General features: G+C 39.1%; 1 protein-coding gene across 2 annotated transcripts in view; it reads right to left on the reverse strand.

Moving 5' to 3' along the window:
• Positions 1-2,066: 2,066 nt before the first annotated feature.
• Positions 2,067-14,842, reverse strand: part of LOC128663449 (uncharacterized) — a 236,922-nt gene continuing 224,146 nt past the window's right edge. For both annotated transcript variants that reach the window (XM_053717777.1, XM_053717778.1), the window contains 2 exons: positions 10,856-10,974; positions 2,067-2,707 (listed from right to left, as the gene is read on the reverse strand). In XM_053717777.1, coding sequence (XP_053573752.1) covers positions 2,324-2,707; positions 10,856-10,974 — 503 coding nt within the window. In that variant the 3' untranslated portion in view covers positions 2,067-2,323. The remainder of the gene's footprint in view (positions 2,708-10,855; positions 10,975-14,842) is intronic.

The following is a 14,842-nucleotide window of genomic DNA, read 5'->3' on the forward strand; positions in this document are numbered from 1 at the left end:
TGAGATGATGGTTCACTGGTATGGTTCCCAGAGACAGTTTTATTCGCTTGTCCACAGTAGCAGCCTCAGGATTTGAGGTAAGGCGCGAAGTATTCCACCGCCAGTAGCTGTGGGACTGGAGCTGCGAGCTCAGCAATACCTGCTTAGCTCCTCCTCCACCGGAAAACCAAGAACATGCCAGAGCATGCAATTTTAAGCAACTTTCTAATTTACTCCTATTAATTTTTCTTCGTTCTCTTGCTATCTTTATTTGAAAAAGACATCTAAGCTAAGGAGCCAGCCACTTTTAGGTTCAGACCCTGGACACCACTTGTTTATTGGTGCTGTCCAATCAGCAAGGACAACCCAGGTTGTGAACCAAAAATGGACCGGCTTCTAAACTTTCACTCTTGCTTTTCAAATAAAGATAGCAAGAGAATGAATACAATTTGATAATAGGAGTAAATTAGAAAGTTGCTTAAAATTACATGCTCTATCTGAATCATGAAAGAAAAAAATTGGGTTTAGTGTCCCTTTAAAGGAAAAAACTAGTGTAATATGAAAATTCTCTAATCTATTTGAGCATGTTATAGTTTTAAAGACATTTACAAACTTATAAATATTTTATAAATGTTTGTATATAGCTATGTGTTAAAACCCAACAAAAATGTAACACATAGGTGCATATGGACTGCAGTCCAAAATGAATAAGGGCTCAGTAGCTGTGTCCTGCTCAACAATGGCAATGCTTTGTGGGTTTTGTAAAGACTTTCATTTTATATGTAACTCTTTTGATCGGTTTAAATTCATTATTACACTCATATATTTGAGTGATAATAAAATGCACCTAAAAAAGGTGAGAAAAATGGTCTTTTTGGGAACAGCAATGTGAGGTTGATTTAAGTGTTTAAGAAGATTGCTGAGTACACTAAGACTAATAAAAAGTAAACATCAAACTGGGGGAATTTATTGGCAATTAATATAAAGAAAATAATTATTAGAAATGGGCAAATGTTGGAATTTTGACATATATTATACAACTAATAAAATCTAAAAAAAAGTTTTAAAATGAATTATAGCACTTTGTTTTGTTTATAGTTTTGTTTTTAAAAGGATGTTCCTGCACTGAGCGTAGTTGCAAATCCTATTAGTTTCACTTTCATGCAAACGTTTACGTAACCATTTTTTTCATGCAACAAATATTTTTGCCAAACATTCTACATTTATTTAGATTGAACAATTGTGGCCAGGATTTTTTATTTATTAAGTATTGATCTATCCTTACCAACCATTAGTGATGCTGTGATCAAAATAAATTGCTGAGGTTGAGGTATGAAGTAACTGTTGTTTTTTATACACACCAAGGCTATAAAACGTTAGAGGTGGTTAATATTTGCTTCCTATTCTTGATGGAATTGTATTTGAGAGCTGATACTGTTGAATGGATGAAGAGTGTTAGAAAAATGGGCACGATCCTTCTGTAAGATTTTCACAAACAGTTCCATTAGCATTTAAAGGGATACTAAACACAAATACATTTTTTCTTTCATGATTCAGATAGAGCATGGAATTTCAAGCAACTTTCTAATTTACTCCTATTTTCAAATTTTCTTCGTTCTCTTGCTATCTTTTTTGAAAAAGAAGACATCTAAGCTAAGGAGCCAGCCAATTTTTGGTTCAGTACACTTGACAGCACTTGTTTATTGGTGGGTGTATTTAGCCTCCAATCAGCAAGCACAACCCAAGTTGTTAACCAAAAATGGGCTGGCTTCTAAACTTGCATTCTTGCTTTTCACATAAAGATAGCAAGAAAATGAAGAAAAATAACAGGAATAAATTAGAAAGTTGCTTAAAATTGCATGCTCTATCTGAATCATGAAAGAAAAAATGTAGGTTCAGCATCCCTTTAAGCTCATGAGATGTCCTGTATACCACTTTTTTTCATGGTGATCTTTCTCAGATGGCAGCTCCCAAGCAGGTCCTTCTAACCCTTCATCATTTTTGTAGTTGTCTCTTTGTTATCTTTAACATAGCATAACACACCTATGTTTTATATTTGTGGAATATGTTGCTTATCTACAAATAAATAAATAATAATTAAAACAATATTTATTATTAAGCATTAGTGTTTAGTATGATGCAATAGTGCCACCACAAACAGTAAGCAATTGGATTATAGATATTCACTTTGATGACTAACATGCAGATAATTGCTAGTAGATTTCTTGTTGAAGTCGTTCTTTCATCATTCAAAATAAGTAAAGTCATTTTATCTTTTCAACATTTTAAAAAACAATTTTCTGTTTTGTGGAATAAAGAGCTAGCACTTAGTTTCTCTTTAGATTTACATGCATATGAAGGGTCTTTGCCAATAATGTATTGGTTTTTGTATATTAAACTGAAATCCCCTGTTATTCATAGTTGAAAATCTATTTTGGGAATTTTTCAAAATTGTTTCCATTCTTGGAGTCCGTAAAGATATTCTTTTATGTCCGGCATTAAGGAATATTCTAAATAGATTAGAGGTAATTAGAAATTCTTTAAGCTTAGTTTGATCAGAACTGGGTTGTATTGTTACCACTGAGGCACTTTTCTGTGATGTACTGATGAATTTTTCAGGGTCTGTAGCAGTCTCGAATGACTTGTAGGAACCACTTGTATTTGTTAGGAGAAAGAGAAACTTCATTTTATCTGAATTAATGGAGCTTAAGTCTGGTTCATTTATTGCCTAAAATAATTAAAAATAATAAATTAGCATTTTACATAAATGATGTATGTTCATCTTGTGAGAATTTATTAATCTTTTTATTATTCTTATTTACAATAAACAGAAACAGTCAAAACAGAAGGAAAAGGGAATTTTGTCCCTGCACACAAATACGGAAATAGAAAACACATACACACAAAGCAAACAAACAAACAAATAATAATAATGTATGCCAGCAAATTGCCAATATATACAGGAAAATATAAAATCATCATATGTAATAAATATGTAATAAAAGCAAACAAAGTATACAAATATATTTTAAAAACCTCATGCAAATCTATAAAACAATATGAAATGCAAGAAGGTATAAAATGATTCAATGTGTTTCTGGTATAGGGGGCAAGGATATTTCATTGATTAGGAAATGAATGCACTTTTAATTCTTTTAACTTGTATATTGTATTTAATCTCACCATGGCATTATATATATATATTTGTTAGAATTTAAGTTTGGTGTCCTTTTTACAGTATTCACAAATAAAATATATTTCTGCATCAAAAGGGAATGTAGATCAAATTTATATTTTACACTTTATTCCAGTTAATCAAGTTAAATTAATTTATAACGAGATATTATAATTTAATTGCAAATGCAATAGACATTAAAACAGATTTAATTCTTGCAATTATGTATATAGTACTGGTGAGCCAGGTGGAATAAGGTGCTGCATGGGTTTATTAAGAGTTTCAGGCAAGTCAGAGTAAAATGCAAAAAACTCACAATTTAGTACAAGAAAAACATTATAATTAACCAAGACTAGAAAGACTCTGATTTAAATAAGGCTGGAGAGGTTGACAGATTTTTGTGTTTGAAAATATAGGCAAATAATTCTGTTCTACATATTTTTAATATATGTTTAATTATTATTATTATTTTAAATGTACATTATTAGGGCAATTAATGTAAAGGTATTAATCTTTCTTCACATTTGCCTGTGCAGTTAGTTCTTGAAGAATAATCTCACCCGGGCAGGGATTGCCTTTGACATCTATTTCATATTTGAAAGTGTTGTAATCATCACTGTAGACTTCCTTTGCAACAATTAACCTTTGACACCATTTACTCAAGCCCTCAAACTATAATGAGCTGTAACCTTGACACTGTCCCGGTGTGGCTAACCCTAAGGGGCTTATTTATTATCATGTCCGCCACACATCAATAAATACTGACAGCATACCCTGTTGGCAATTATCATTGCACCAGTAGTTCTTGTGAACTGCTGGTGCAACGCCGCCCCATGCAGATTCGCGGCCAATCCGCCGCCAGCAGGGGGTGTCAATCAACCCGATCGTATTGGATTGGGTTGATTTTAGGCGATGTCTGTCCGCCACCTCAGAGCAGGCAGACAGGTTATGGAGCAGCGGTCTTTAGACCGCTGCTTCATAACTTGTGTTTCTGGCGAAACACTGGGCTTTAAGCTCCATACGGAGCTTGATAAATATGCCCCTATGGCTGTTCCATCAACAATAAATGGCTGACCTGACTCCATAATGTGATCCCTCTTCTAACCACCACAACTCAGCCCATCACCACTAAACGTTATCTATCCATCAAAATTGCCATACTATTTGATGCCCTTCTACTCTATTTACCTCTAATACCTCTAATCATCCTGTTCAATGCCGACCTAACACTTAACTTCCAGTATATTAAACAATCAGAAAGGTAGGTGGGCACAGTTTTGACAGTAAACCTCATTCCCAATTCTGATTGGGGTATCAGATTAACCAACCAGGATTACCTATTTATTTCTAGAAGCAAGAGAGAACCACTTCTTTCAAAATAATCTAGCAAGTAACAAAAAAGGACCTGATTTTTTTTACATTAAATATGAAGAAAAAGTAAATAATTCTGTCCCACTACAAAACTAGAAATGATAAATAAGGTTTTTGTTTAGTGGAGTACACCTAGCGCCTACTAAATAAGACCTCTGGCTTTGATAAAGGTCTCTTTGTGACCGAAACGCGTCGACTGGTAAGCACAATTTCATTTTCTATTGATCTAAAAACAATCTACACCATCATATCTTTCTTTTACAGAAGGATCATCCAGGGATTATAACAAAATATTTGCCAAGAAGATAGAATTTTGGGTTGGAAAACCGCTAGCAAGTACTGACACTGCTATTCAGTATAAAACACTTGGAAAATCACCATAACTATTGCTGTTAGGATTCACAACACTTTAAGGATGATTGTTTTTTCTTAAAGAGACACACTACTTATTATAATTTATTGTTGGATTATTTTTTCTATTAAGTTTTCACTGTTGGACTATTTTTTGGACTATCATTTACATTTATATAAGTTACTATTAGAACACACCACAATGTTTTTGTAAATTTTTGGTTTTTAATTTTTCACAATCTTTGTTCTTAATTCACGTTTTTTGAAGATCAACCTATTTTTTGACCATTAATATCTTTGTACACTAATTTTTGCACACAACTTTTTTGATACACATTCTTTACATTGGCTTATTGCTGTCACAATATTTTTTACTTGACAATGCGTATGTGGTAAACACACAGTTAAAGGTCTTACTCAGAGCCTTACACATTAGTCACTATTGGCAATATTTAGTATTGCATAGAATCGAGAACATTATTGGTTAGATAATATTATATAACTGACTAATATATTTCACCTATTATGTGTATGTGGTAAACACAAAGTTGAATTTTTGTTGTGAGCCTTATACTTAATTTGGAATTTTTTAGGAATATTTTTTAAGAGCATTGTTTGCACAATTTTAAATGCCATATCTGCTATTTAACTATTTGTTTTAACTATTCATTTAGCTATTATTGCTGTACAAATTTGTGTATGTGTATATGGTAAACACAAAGTTGAATTTCTGTTGTGAGCCTTATACTAAATTTGGATTTTTTTTGAATATTTTTAAGAGCAATGTTTGCACAATTTTAAATGCTATATCCGTTACATAACTATTTGTTTTAACTATTCATTTAGCTATTATTGTTGTATAAATTTGATTGTTTATACATGGATCCATGTTTTTAACTTATTTGTGTACTCAATAAATTGTTTATTGTAATCGTTTGACAATATTGCATTAGGTCCAGACCCAGCCTTCGTATAGTTGGCGCTTTGGTATACCTTATTAGTTTCATAAGGTTTTTGTTTAGGCAGGAGACGGAAAATAACTCTTAGAGTGGCTATTATTAAATCACTAGTACTAAAGCCCGTGTACACGGGCCATTTTTTGCAGTACAGCGGTCCCACCCCTTGCTCTCTCCCCCCTCTCTTTTGCTCTCTCTTCCCCCCTCTCTTTTGCTTTCTCTTCCCCCTCTCTTTTGCTCTCTCTCTCCCCTCTCCTTTGCTCTCTCTCTCCCCTCTCCTTTGCTCTCTCTCTCCCCTCTCCTTTGCTCTCTCTCTCCCCTCTCCTTTGCTCTCTCTCTCCCCTCTTTTGCTCTCTCTCTCCCCTCTTTTGCTCTCTCTCTCCCCTCTTTTGCTCTCTCTCTCCCCTCTTTTGCTTTCTCTCTCCCCTCTTTTGCTCTCTCTCTCCCCTCTTTTGCTCTCCCCCCCCTCTTTGGCTCTCTCCCCCCCCCTTTGTCTCTCCCCCCCCCGTTGTCTCTCTCCCCCCCCCTTTGTCTCTCTCCCCCCCCCTTTGTATCTCTCCCCCCCCCTTTGTCTCTCTCTCCCCCCCTTTGTCTCTCCCCCCCCTTTGTCTCTCTCCCCCCCCTTTGTCTCTCTCCCCCCCCTTTGTCTCTCTTCCCCCCCCTTGTCTCTCTTCCCCCCTTGTCTCTCTTCCCCCCCTTTGTCTCTCTTCCCCCCCCCTTTGTCTCTCTTCCCCCCCCCCCTTTGTCTCTCTCCCCCCCCCCCTTTGTCTCTCTTTCCCCCCCCCTTTGTCTCTCTTCCCCCCCACTTTGTCTCTCTTCCCCCCCCTTTGTCTCTCTTCCCCCCCCTTTGTCTCTCTTCCCCCCCCCCTTTGTCTCTCTTCCCCCCCCCTTTGTCTCTCTTTCCCCCCCCTTGTCTCTCTCCCCCCCCCCCTTGTCTCTCTCCCCCCCCTTTGTCTCTCTTTCCCCCCCCTTGTCTCTCTCCCCCCCCCCTTGTCTCTCTTCCCCCCCCTTGTCTCTCTCCCCCCCCCTTTGTCTCTCTTCCCCCCCCTTTGTCTCTCTTCCCCCCCACTTTGTCTCTCTCCCCCCCCTTTGTCTCTCTTCCCCCCCCTTTGTCTCTCTTCCCCCCCCTTTGTCTCTCTCCCCCCCCCTTTGTCTCTCTTTCCCCCCCTTGTCTCTCTTCCCCCCCTTTGTCTCTCTTCCCTCTCTTCCCCCCCCCCCCCTTTGTCTCTCTTCCCCCCCCCTTTGTCTCTCTTCCCCCCCCTTTGTCTCTCTTCCCTCTCTTCCCCCCCCCCCCTTTGTCTCTCTCCCCCCCCCCTTTGTCTCTCTTCCCCCCCCTTTGTCTCTCTCCCCCCCCTCTCTTCCCCCCCCCTTTGTCTCTCTTCCCCCCCCTCTCTTCCCCCCCCTTTGTCTCTCTTCCCCCTCCTTTGTCTCTCTCCCCCCCCTTTGTCTCTCTTCCCACCCCCCTTTGTCTCTCTTCCCCCCCCCTTTGTCTCTCTCCCCCCCCCCTTTGTCTCTCTCCCCCCCCTTTGTCTCTCTTCCCCCCCCTTTGTCTCTCTTCCCCCCCCTTTGTCTCTCTTCCCCCCCCCTTTGTCTCTCTTCCCCCCCCCCCTTTGTCTCTCTTCCCCCCCCTTTGTCTCTCTTCCCCCCCCTTTGTCTCTCTTCCCCCCCCCTTTGTCTCTCTTCCCTCTCTTCCCCCCCCCCTTTGTCTCTCTTCCCCCCCCTTTGTCTCTCTTCCCCCCCCTTTGTCTCTCTTCCCCCCGCTTTGTCTCTCTTCCCCCCGCTCTCTTCCCCCCCCTTTGTCTCTCTTCCCCCCCCTCTCTCCCCCCCCTTTGTCTCTCTTCCCCCCCTTTGTCTCTCTTCCTCCCCCTTTGTCTCTCTTCCCCCCCTTGTCTCTCTTCCCCCCCCCTTTGTCTCTCTTCCCCCCCCTTTGTCTCTCTTCCCCCCCCTTTGTCTCTCTTCCCCCCCCCTTTGTCTCTCTTCCCCCCCCTTTGTCTCTCTTCCCCCCCCCCTTTGTCTCTCTTCCCCCCCCTTTGTCTCTCTTCCCCCCCCTTTGTCTCTCTTCCCCCCCCTTGTCTCTCTTCCCCCCCCCTTTGTCTCTCTTTCCCCCCCCCTTTGTCTCTCTTCCCCCCCCCCTTTGTCTCTCTCCCCCCCCCTTTGTCTCTCTTCCACCCCCCTTTGTCTCTCTTCCCCCCCCTTTGTCTCTCTTCCCCCCCCCCTTTGTCTCTCTTTCCCCCCCCCTTTGTCTCTCTTCCCCCCCCTTGTCTCTCTTCCCCCCCCTTTGTCTCTCTTCCCCCCCCTTTGTCTCTCTTCCCCCCCCCCCCTTTGTCTCTCTTCCCCCCCCCCTTTGTCTCTCTTCCCCCCCTGGCTCTGTGTTCACATCACGGGACCCCGCCCGGCCACGCCCCATCGCGGTGACACCCACCCGGCCACGCCCCTCGCGACGCCCGGCCATGCCCCCATCGCAACGCTCCCGTCGGACACAAACAGCTGTGAGGTCTGGGGAGCGCGTGGCCGCTTCTCACGCAGCAGACCTCACAGCTGTTTGTGTACCTCGCGCTCCCTATCTCAAGGCCAAGTGTTTGTCTCTACTGCGCATGACGGCTTCAGACAAACACTTGGCCTTTTATAATATAGGATGAGGCTAAAGATGAGCATCACTGCATAACATATACATTTTGGAAACCTGATTAGATACAGCCACTACCCACGCACCAATTGGAAGACAGCTTTAAAGGGAAATGAAACCCAAATGTTTTATTTCATTATTTAGAAAAAGCATGCAATTTTAAACAACTTGCCAATTTACTTCTTTTATCTAATATGCTTTATTCTGTTGATATCCTTTGTTGAAAAGCATATCTAGATAGGCACAGTAGCTTCTGTTTGGTGGCTGCACATAGATGTCTCTTGTGATTGGCTCACACAAGTGCATTGCTATTTATTTAACAAAGGATATATAAAAAATGAAGTTTATAAGATAATAGAGGTAAATTGGAATGTTTAAAATTGTATTCTTTATCTGAATCATGATAGAAAAAAGTTGGGTTTCATGTCCCTTTAAGTGGATTACTCATCCAGTTAAGAATATCAAACTGTTCCAACAGGAAAGGACACACTTGTCTTCTGATATTGATTGGGACTTATTTTTAGATACAATAGTATATGATTTCAACTATTTGTAGTGCGTACAGTTTTCTATTTATAGAACACACACACACACATATACAGTATATATATATATATATATATATATATATATATATATATATATACACACACATATATATATATATTTTAAACATAACATGTTCTAAGTGAAGAACATCTCTTTCTTGTGTGTGGGTTCCATATATTTTAATTTAAGAAGTATCCATTAGCCTACAGTTCTAATTTGTTGTTTTATTTTTGTTTTAAAATAGCAGTTGCTATGGCAGTAATGGAATATGGTCTAAATATTGTGTAACTCAGTCACTAATGTCACTGGATCTAAATTATGTTGTTTTTTTTTCATTACAGTTATACAATATATATACTAAGGGCAATTGCTGTACTTACCATCTAAGTTAATAAACAAATTGTTTGCTACCTAACAAAGATTGTTGATAGAGTTTAACTAAGTTTTGTGACTTTAATAAAGTAACTCAGATGTTGTCCATTATGTTAATTTGCAAATGCTGAAAAGGTGAATTTGTTTGTGTGACCATGTCCCTGGCAAAGTGCCTCTGTCCAAGAAACCTGTAGGACAGCTAACTCTGTTGGGCTAATTAAAGACTGAACCTTTTTGCCCTGTTACTACTTTTAATGCATATGAAATAAAAGATTCAACTTTTTACAGATCTACACCTTTTTTTTTGCTAAATCCCTAGCTGGCAAGGATTGTTTTGTTTGTTAATCATCCCAGACAAATTTGCCTGGAATTTTTGGCATCCACAATATCTGAGGCTTAAGGACAGCTTAAAGGGACAGTAAAGTCATAATTAGACATTCATGATTTAGACAGAACATACAATTTTAAATATCTTTCCAATTTACTTCTATTATTTAATTTGCTTCATTCTCTTGTTATCCTGTGCTAAAAGGTTTATCAAGGAAAGCTCAGGAGCAGCAAAGAACCTAGGTTCTAGCTGCTGATTGGTGGTTGCATATATATACCGATTGTCATTGGCTCACCCATGTGTTCAGTTAGCAACCAGTAGTGTCTTACTGCTCCTTCAACAAATAATACAAAGAGAATGAAGCAAATTTGATCATAGAAATAAACTGGAAATTTGTTTAAAGGGATAGTAAACACCAAAAATGTTATTTTTTAAAACAATAGATAATCCCCTTTTTTTTACCATTCCCCAGTTTTGCATAACCAACACTGTTATAGAAATATACTTTATAGCCCTGTAATTACCTTGTATCTAAGCTTCTGCAAACTGCCTCCTTATCTCAGATCTTTTGACAGACTTTTATTTCAGGCAATTAGTGCTGACTCTTAAATAACTCCACGTGCATGAGCACAATGTTATTTATAGGAAATACATGAACTAATGCCCTCTAGCTATGAAAAACTGTCAAATGCATTCAGATAAGAGGCGGCCTTCAAGGATGTAGAAATTAGCATATACACCTACCTAGGTTTAGCTGTCAACTAAGAACACTAATAGAACAAAGCAAATTTGATGACTAGAGTAAATTAGAAAGTTGTTTAAAATTACACGCCCTATCTCAATCAAGAAAGTTTAATTTGGACTTTACTATCTCTTTATAATTGTATGTTCTATTTAAAGCATGATAGAAAAATGTTGGGTTTCACGTCACTTTAAGAAACAGCTGTATTTTGAATGCACCGTCTTAACTTGTGGTTGCAGATTCACCTAAGTAAACCTAAAATGCAAAGGCTATATGAAGCTGAATACACTTCTTCATAAATTAAACCCTAAGTTATCGTTTGAAGAGATAGAAACACACATTTTTTCATTTTGTATTTGACAGTGAGACGATAGTCACATAAATTACCTTTTGTCTTAGAACTCACCTCAAGCTGCAATTTGCCAGACTGATTTACGACGTACAGGTTTGTGCCTTTAATTTGTAAAGTAAGAGGTTGCTTCTCATCCTTCATTGGCTTATAATAAGTGATTTTAATGGTGGCTGCTAGAAGATAAAAAGAGCACAAATTTAAACCGCAGACTTGATGATGTTTTTTATTTGAAAGCATTTCTAACAGTGTGTCTTGCAGTATATGAACAGGAATCATACAAAAGCAACAATAAACCCTTTAGCACAACAACAGCATATTAATAAGTGCCATGCTATTGTATTTCTTCATGTGCTTGCAGCTCTAGTTAAGTTCTTCTCCTATTTTAACCCCTTATTGCTACTGATTGGTAAAGGTCCCCATTTTCCTACAGGGAACCACCATTTTTACAGCTGCATTTTGCACTTGGGGTTAACATTTTGCAGCATGTGCATTTTTCTATATTATTTATGGGGCCTATATATATATATATATATATATATATATATATATATATATATATATATATATACAAACACACATGTTTAAGTGTTCTATCAAATGTTTAAAAGTAAAGGAAATCCTAACTTAAACTGCCCCTACGTCCCCCTTGGCATTACTGGGCTAAAGAGAAGCTGCACCCAGGTGGTGAATTGCCATAGAAGAGGCTAACAATGTTATTGAGCTGGTTGTTCATTCCTGTGAGTGCTCTTTTCTCTGTGTGTATGCAGTCTCCCTAAGGGAAAAAAAGGGGCAACCAGGCATGGACTCCTTGCTTAGTGTACTTTGAGGAATATGGCTACACCTCACTGACGAGGCCCAATGAAGATCAAAACGATTGTCTGGGGTTGCCGTGTTCCTTATTCAGATTTGGAATTGCCTGGTTTTTCTGTGCTGGACTGACTGTAATAGGTGGGATCAGACTGATATACTACAGGAAAGTTCTACTCTGTGAAAAGAATTACTGGGCTAAAAAGAAGCTGCATCCAGGTGGTAAATCACCATAGAACAGGCTAACAATGGTATTGAGATGGTTGTTGTTTACTGTGAGTGCTCTTCTCTTTGTGTGTATGTAGTCTACCTAAGGGAAAAAAGGGGCAACCAGACATGGACTCCTTGCTTAGTGTGCTTTGAGGAATATGGCTACACCTCACTGATGAGGCCCAATGAAGGTTGAAACGATCACCTGGAGTTGCTGTGTTCCTTATTCAGAGTGGCATTGCCTGGTATTTTGGCGCTGGACTGACCATAATAGGTAGTATCAGACTGATATACTACAGGAAACTCTTTGAAAAAGCATTACTGGGCTAAAAAGAAGCTGCATCAAGGTAGTAAATCTCCATAGAATAGGCTAACAATGTTATAGAGCTGATTGTTTGTTCGTTCCTGTGAGTGCGCTTCTCTCTGTGTGTATTATGGCTCTCTAAGGGAAAAAAGGGGAAACCAGACGTGGACTCCTTGCATTAAAGGGACATAAAATCCAACATTTTTTTTTATGAGTCAGAGCAAACAATTTTAAACAACTATCAGATTTGCTTCCTTCTCTTGTTACATCCTTTGTTGAAGTAATAGCAATGCACTACTGGAAGCAAGATGAATCAATGACCAGAGATAAATATGTGCAGCCACTAATCAGCAGCTAGCTATCAGTAGGTCATTGCTGCTCCTTGGCCTACCTAGGTATGCTTTTAAACAAAAGTTGTGCAGCAGAACTTTTCTGGCTGCTCTGGCTGGCTTTCTACCTCCTCACACTTCCCTGACAGTGGTGCACACTGTGCACATGTTAGCCACTACATTATGAATGGCAGCTTAGTAAGCTATTGTCACTGAGTCCAGTCTGCAAGTAAAATACTTATCACTCAAGCATTTACTTTTATCTTGTAATATGAAAGTGAAAGTTAGCACCATCGCCAGAGGTCAAGTCCAGTGGGAATACATGGGAGCGGAGTTTGTGCACTATTTTTGCAGGTGGAACTAAGTTCCCCCTGGACAGAGTACAGAAAGGTAAATACAAGTGTACACACAAAGCAAAATAGTCTTTGCAATTAAAGGTGTTTGTGAAACATCTTGGCAGTAGGATATACATACAGTGTGTGTGTGTGTATTAAACAATATTAATTGTGAGGGGGTGAAAGTCTTGGTGGGTTCCCACACATTTTTTGTAGGACTTGACTCCTGACCATAGCTATATTGGTTATTGCAACCCGGGCTAACAGTAGCACGGCACTTGCAGAGCTCCCACTCTGGATAATGCTTTACCTGGGAGTGAGCTGCATTTAGTTCAATAGTGAGATTGGTCGCACTATGATTAGAGAACAGGTCCATGACCTGCTTTTTAAAGAAGACCAGATCAGAAGAGGCTGGCAAGGAATGCCCTAAATCATTGTTGAATAATTTACCAATTAGCCAGTTTTCTAGGATAAACAGGATAGTCTCTGATGAGAGGCAGCTAGTGATAAAAGAGGAAGAAATGACAAGTAAATTCCTGGAAAGAGGCTATTCAATGAAATGTGTTGAGGCGGCTGAAGTTAGGAGTAAGATGATCAAGAGAGCTGCAAGCTCTGAAACACCACCTCCATGTGTGTTTACTCCTAGGTTCAACTTGGTTAGACAAAAAAAGAAGCAGTTTGTGTATAAGTATTGGGACACTTTATCCCCTGATGATTCATTAAAAGGGGTATTCAAGACCCATCCTCTGATTGGAAATAGAAGAGGAAAAAGTTTGAAGGACCTCCTGGTTCAAACTGATCCTGTGGAGAGTTATGATGCAAGGAGTTGGGACATTACCCCTGGGTGCCATAGTTCTGATTGGTGCATTACTTGCAACAGTTTGATTGTGGGTAATTTCTTTGGTCATCTAAGAATGGGCAAAATGATTTACTTGAAACAGAGACTTACGTGTTCTTCTCAAATAGTGGTTTACAACATCAAATGCCAATTTGGGCTGACCTATGTGGGGAAAACGGAGTGCCCATTGAAAGAAAGGATTGCCAACCACAGGTCATCAATTAGACAAGCACTGAAAAAGAGCAAGAGTGAGCACCCGGTAGCGATGCATTTTGTCCAAGAGAATCACACAGTGGCTGATTTGCGCTGTATGCATATCAACAAAGTTAAAAAAACTCAGAGGTGATGCAAACAGTAGAAGAGAGATTGAGTGAATTTACAAATTGCAAACGATGGTGCCCTAGGGTCTCAACAAACAGATCTGGCTGTCATGTCCTAGATGAAAGATAATGCTGCTTATGTTGTTATGATAATATGTATACCCTTCATCTCTTGGTCATCTTACTCGGTTAGGTTTACCAGGTAGAGTAGTGAGATTGAGATTGGTAGTATTATGCATCAGAATAGTCTATATGCTTTATAAGAATAATGTAAGGTTTTGAGAATAATGTAAGGTTATTAATAATTAGCTGTGTAGTAATATGTTTAATAATGTATATATTTGTATGTTTATATATAGGAGTAGGAGGCATCAACTTCCACTATTTTTGATGGCTATGCTATATGTGGCAGGAGTGTGTCCGGTTTTCTTGACATTTGTTTGTTGATTGGTTACAATGGCAACGGATCGTTGCATGAGAGTTTTTTGTTTCTTTAGTGTTAACATTTTAATCTTGCTCCATTTTTTGGTGCTTTTATAATAGCACATATTTGGGGAGTAGGCTACAATATATATTCCTTTCCCTGTAAGTTTTTAAGTTGCACGTATTTCACTGTATATATAGCGGTGACGTCATCACTGGAAGTTGGTGCCTGCTCCAGTTTGAGCAGAAAGATGTGTGGCGATATTCACTTGGGGATATTATTTAGGGTGAGTGGGTTTATGTGTATTACATAAGCTATTGCTGTATCCTTCACAAGGGTCCCAGGTGGAGGAGGACCGAAACGTTGGATGTAAGGTAACACCACAATGTGAAAATAAAGTGGTGATCTTGATTGATTAATCCGGGTGCCAGGTGATTATTCTTGGATATTATATATATATATATATATATATAT

This window comes from Bombina bombina, chromosome 6 (genome assembly GCF_027579735.1).
Source record: "Bombina bombina isolate aBomBom1 chromosome 6, aBomBom1.pri, whole genome shotgun sequence".
Classification (NCBI taxonomy): domain Eukaryota; kingdom Metazoa; phylum Chordata; class Amphibia; order Anura; family Bombinatoridae; genus Bombina; species Bombina bombina.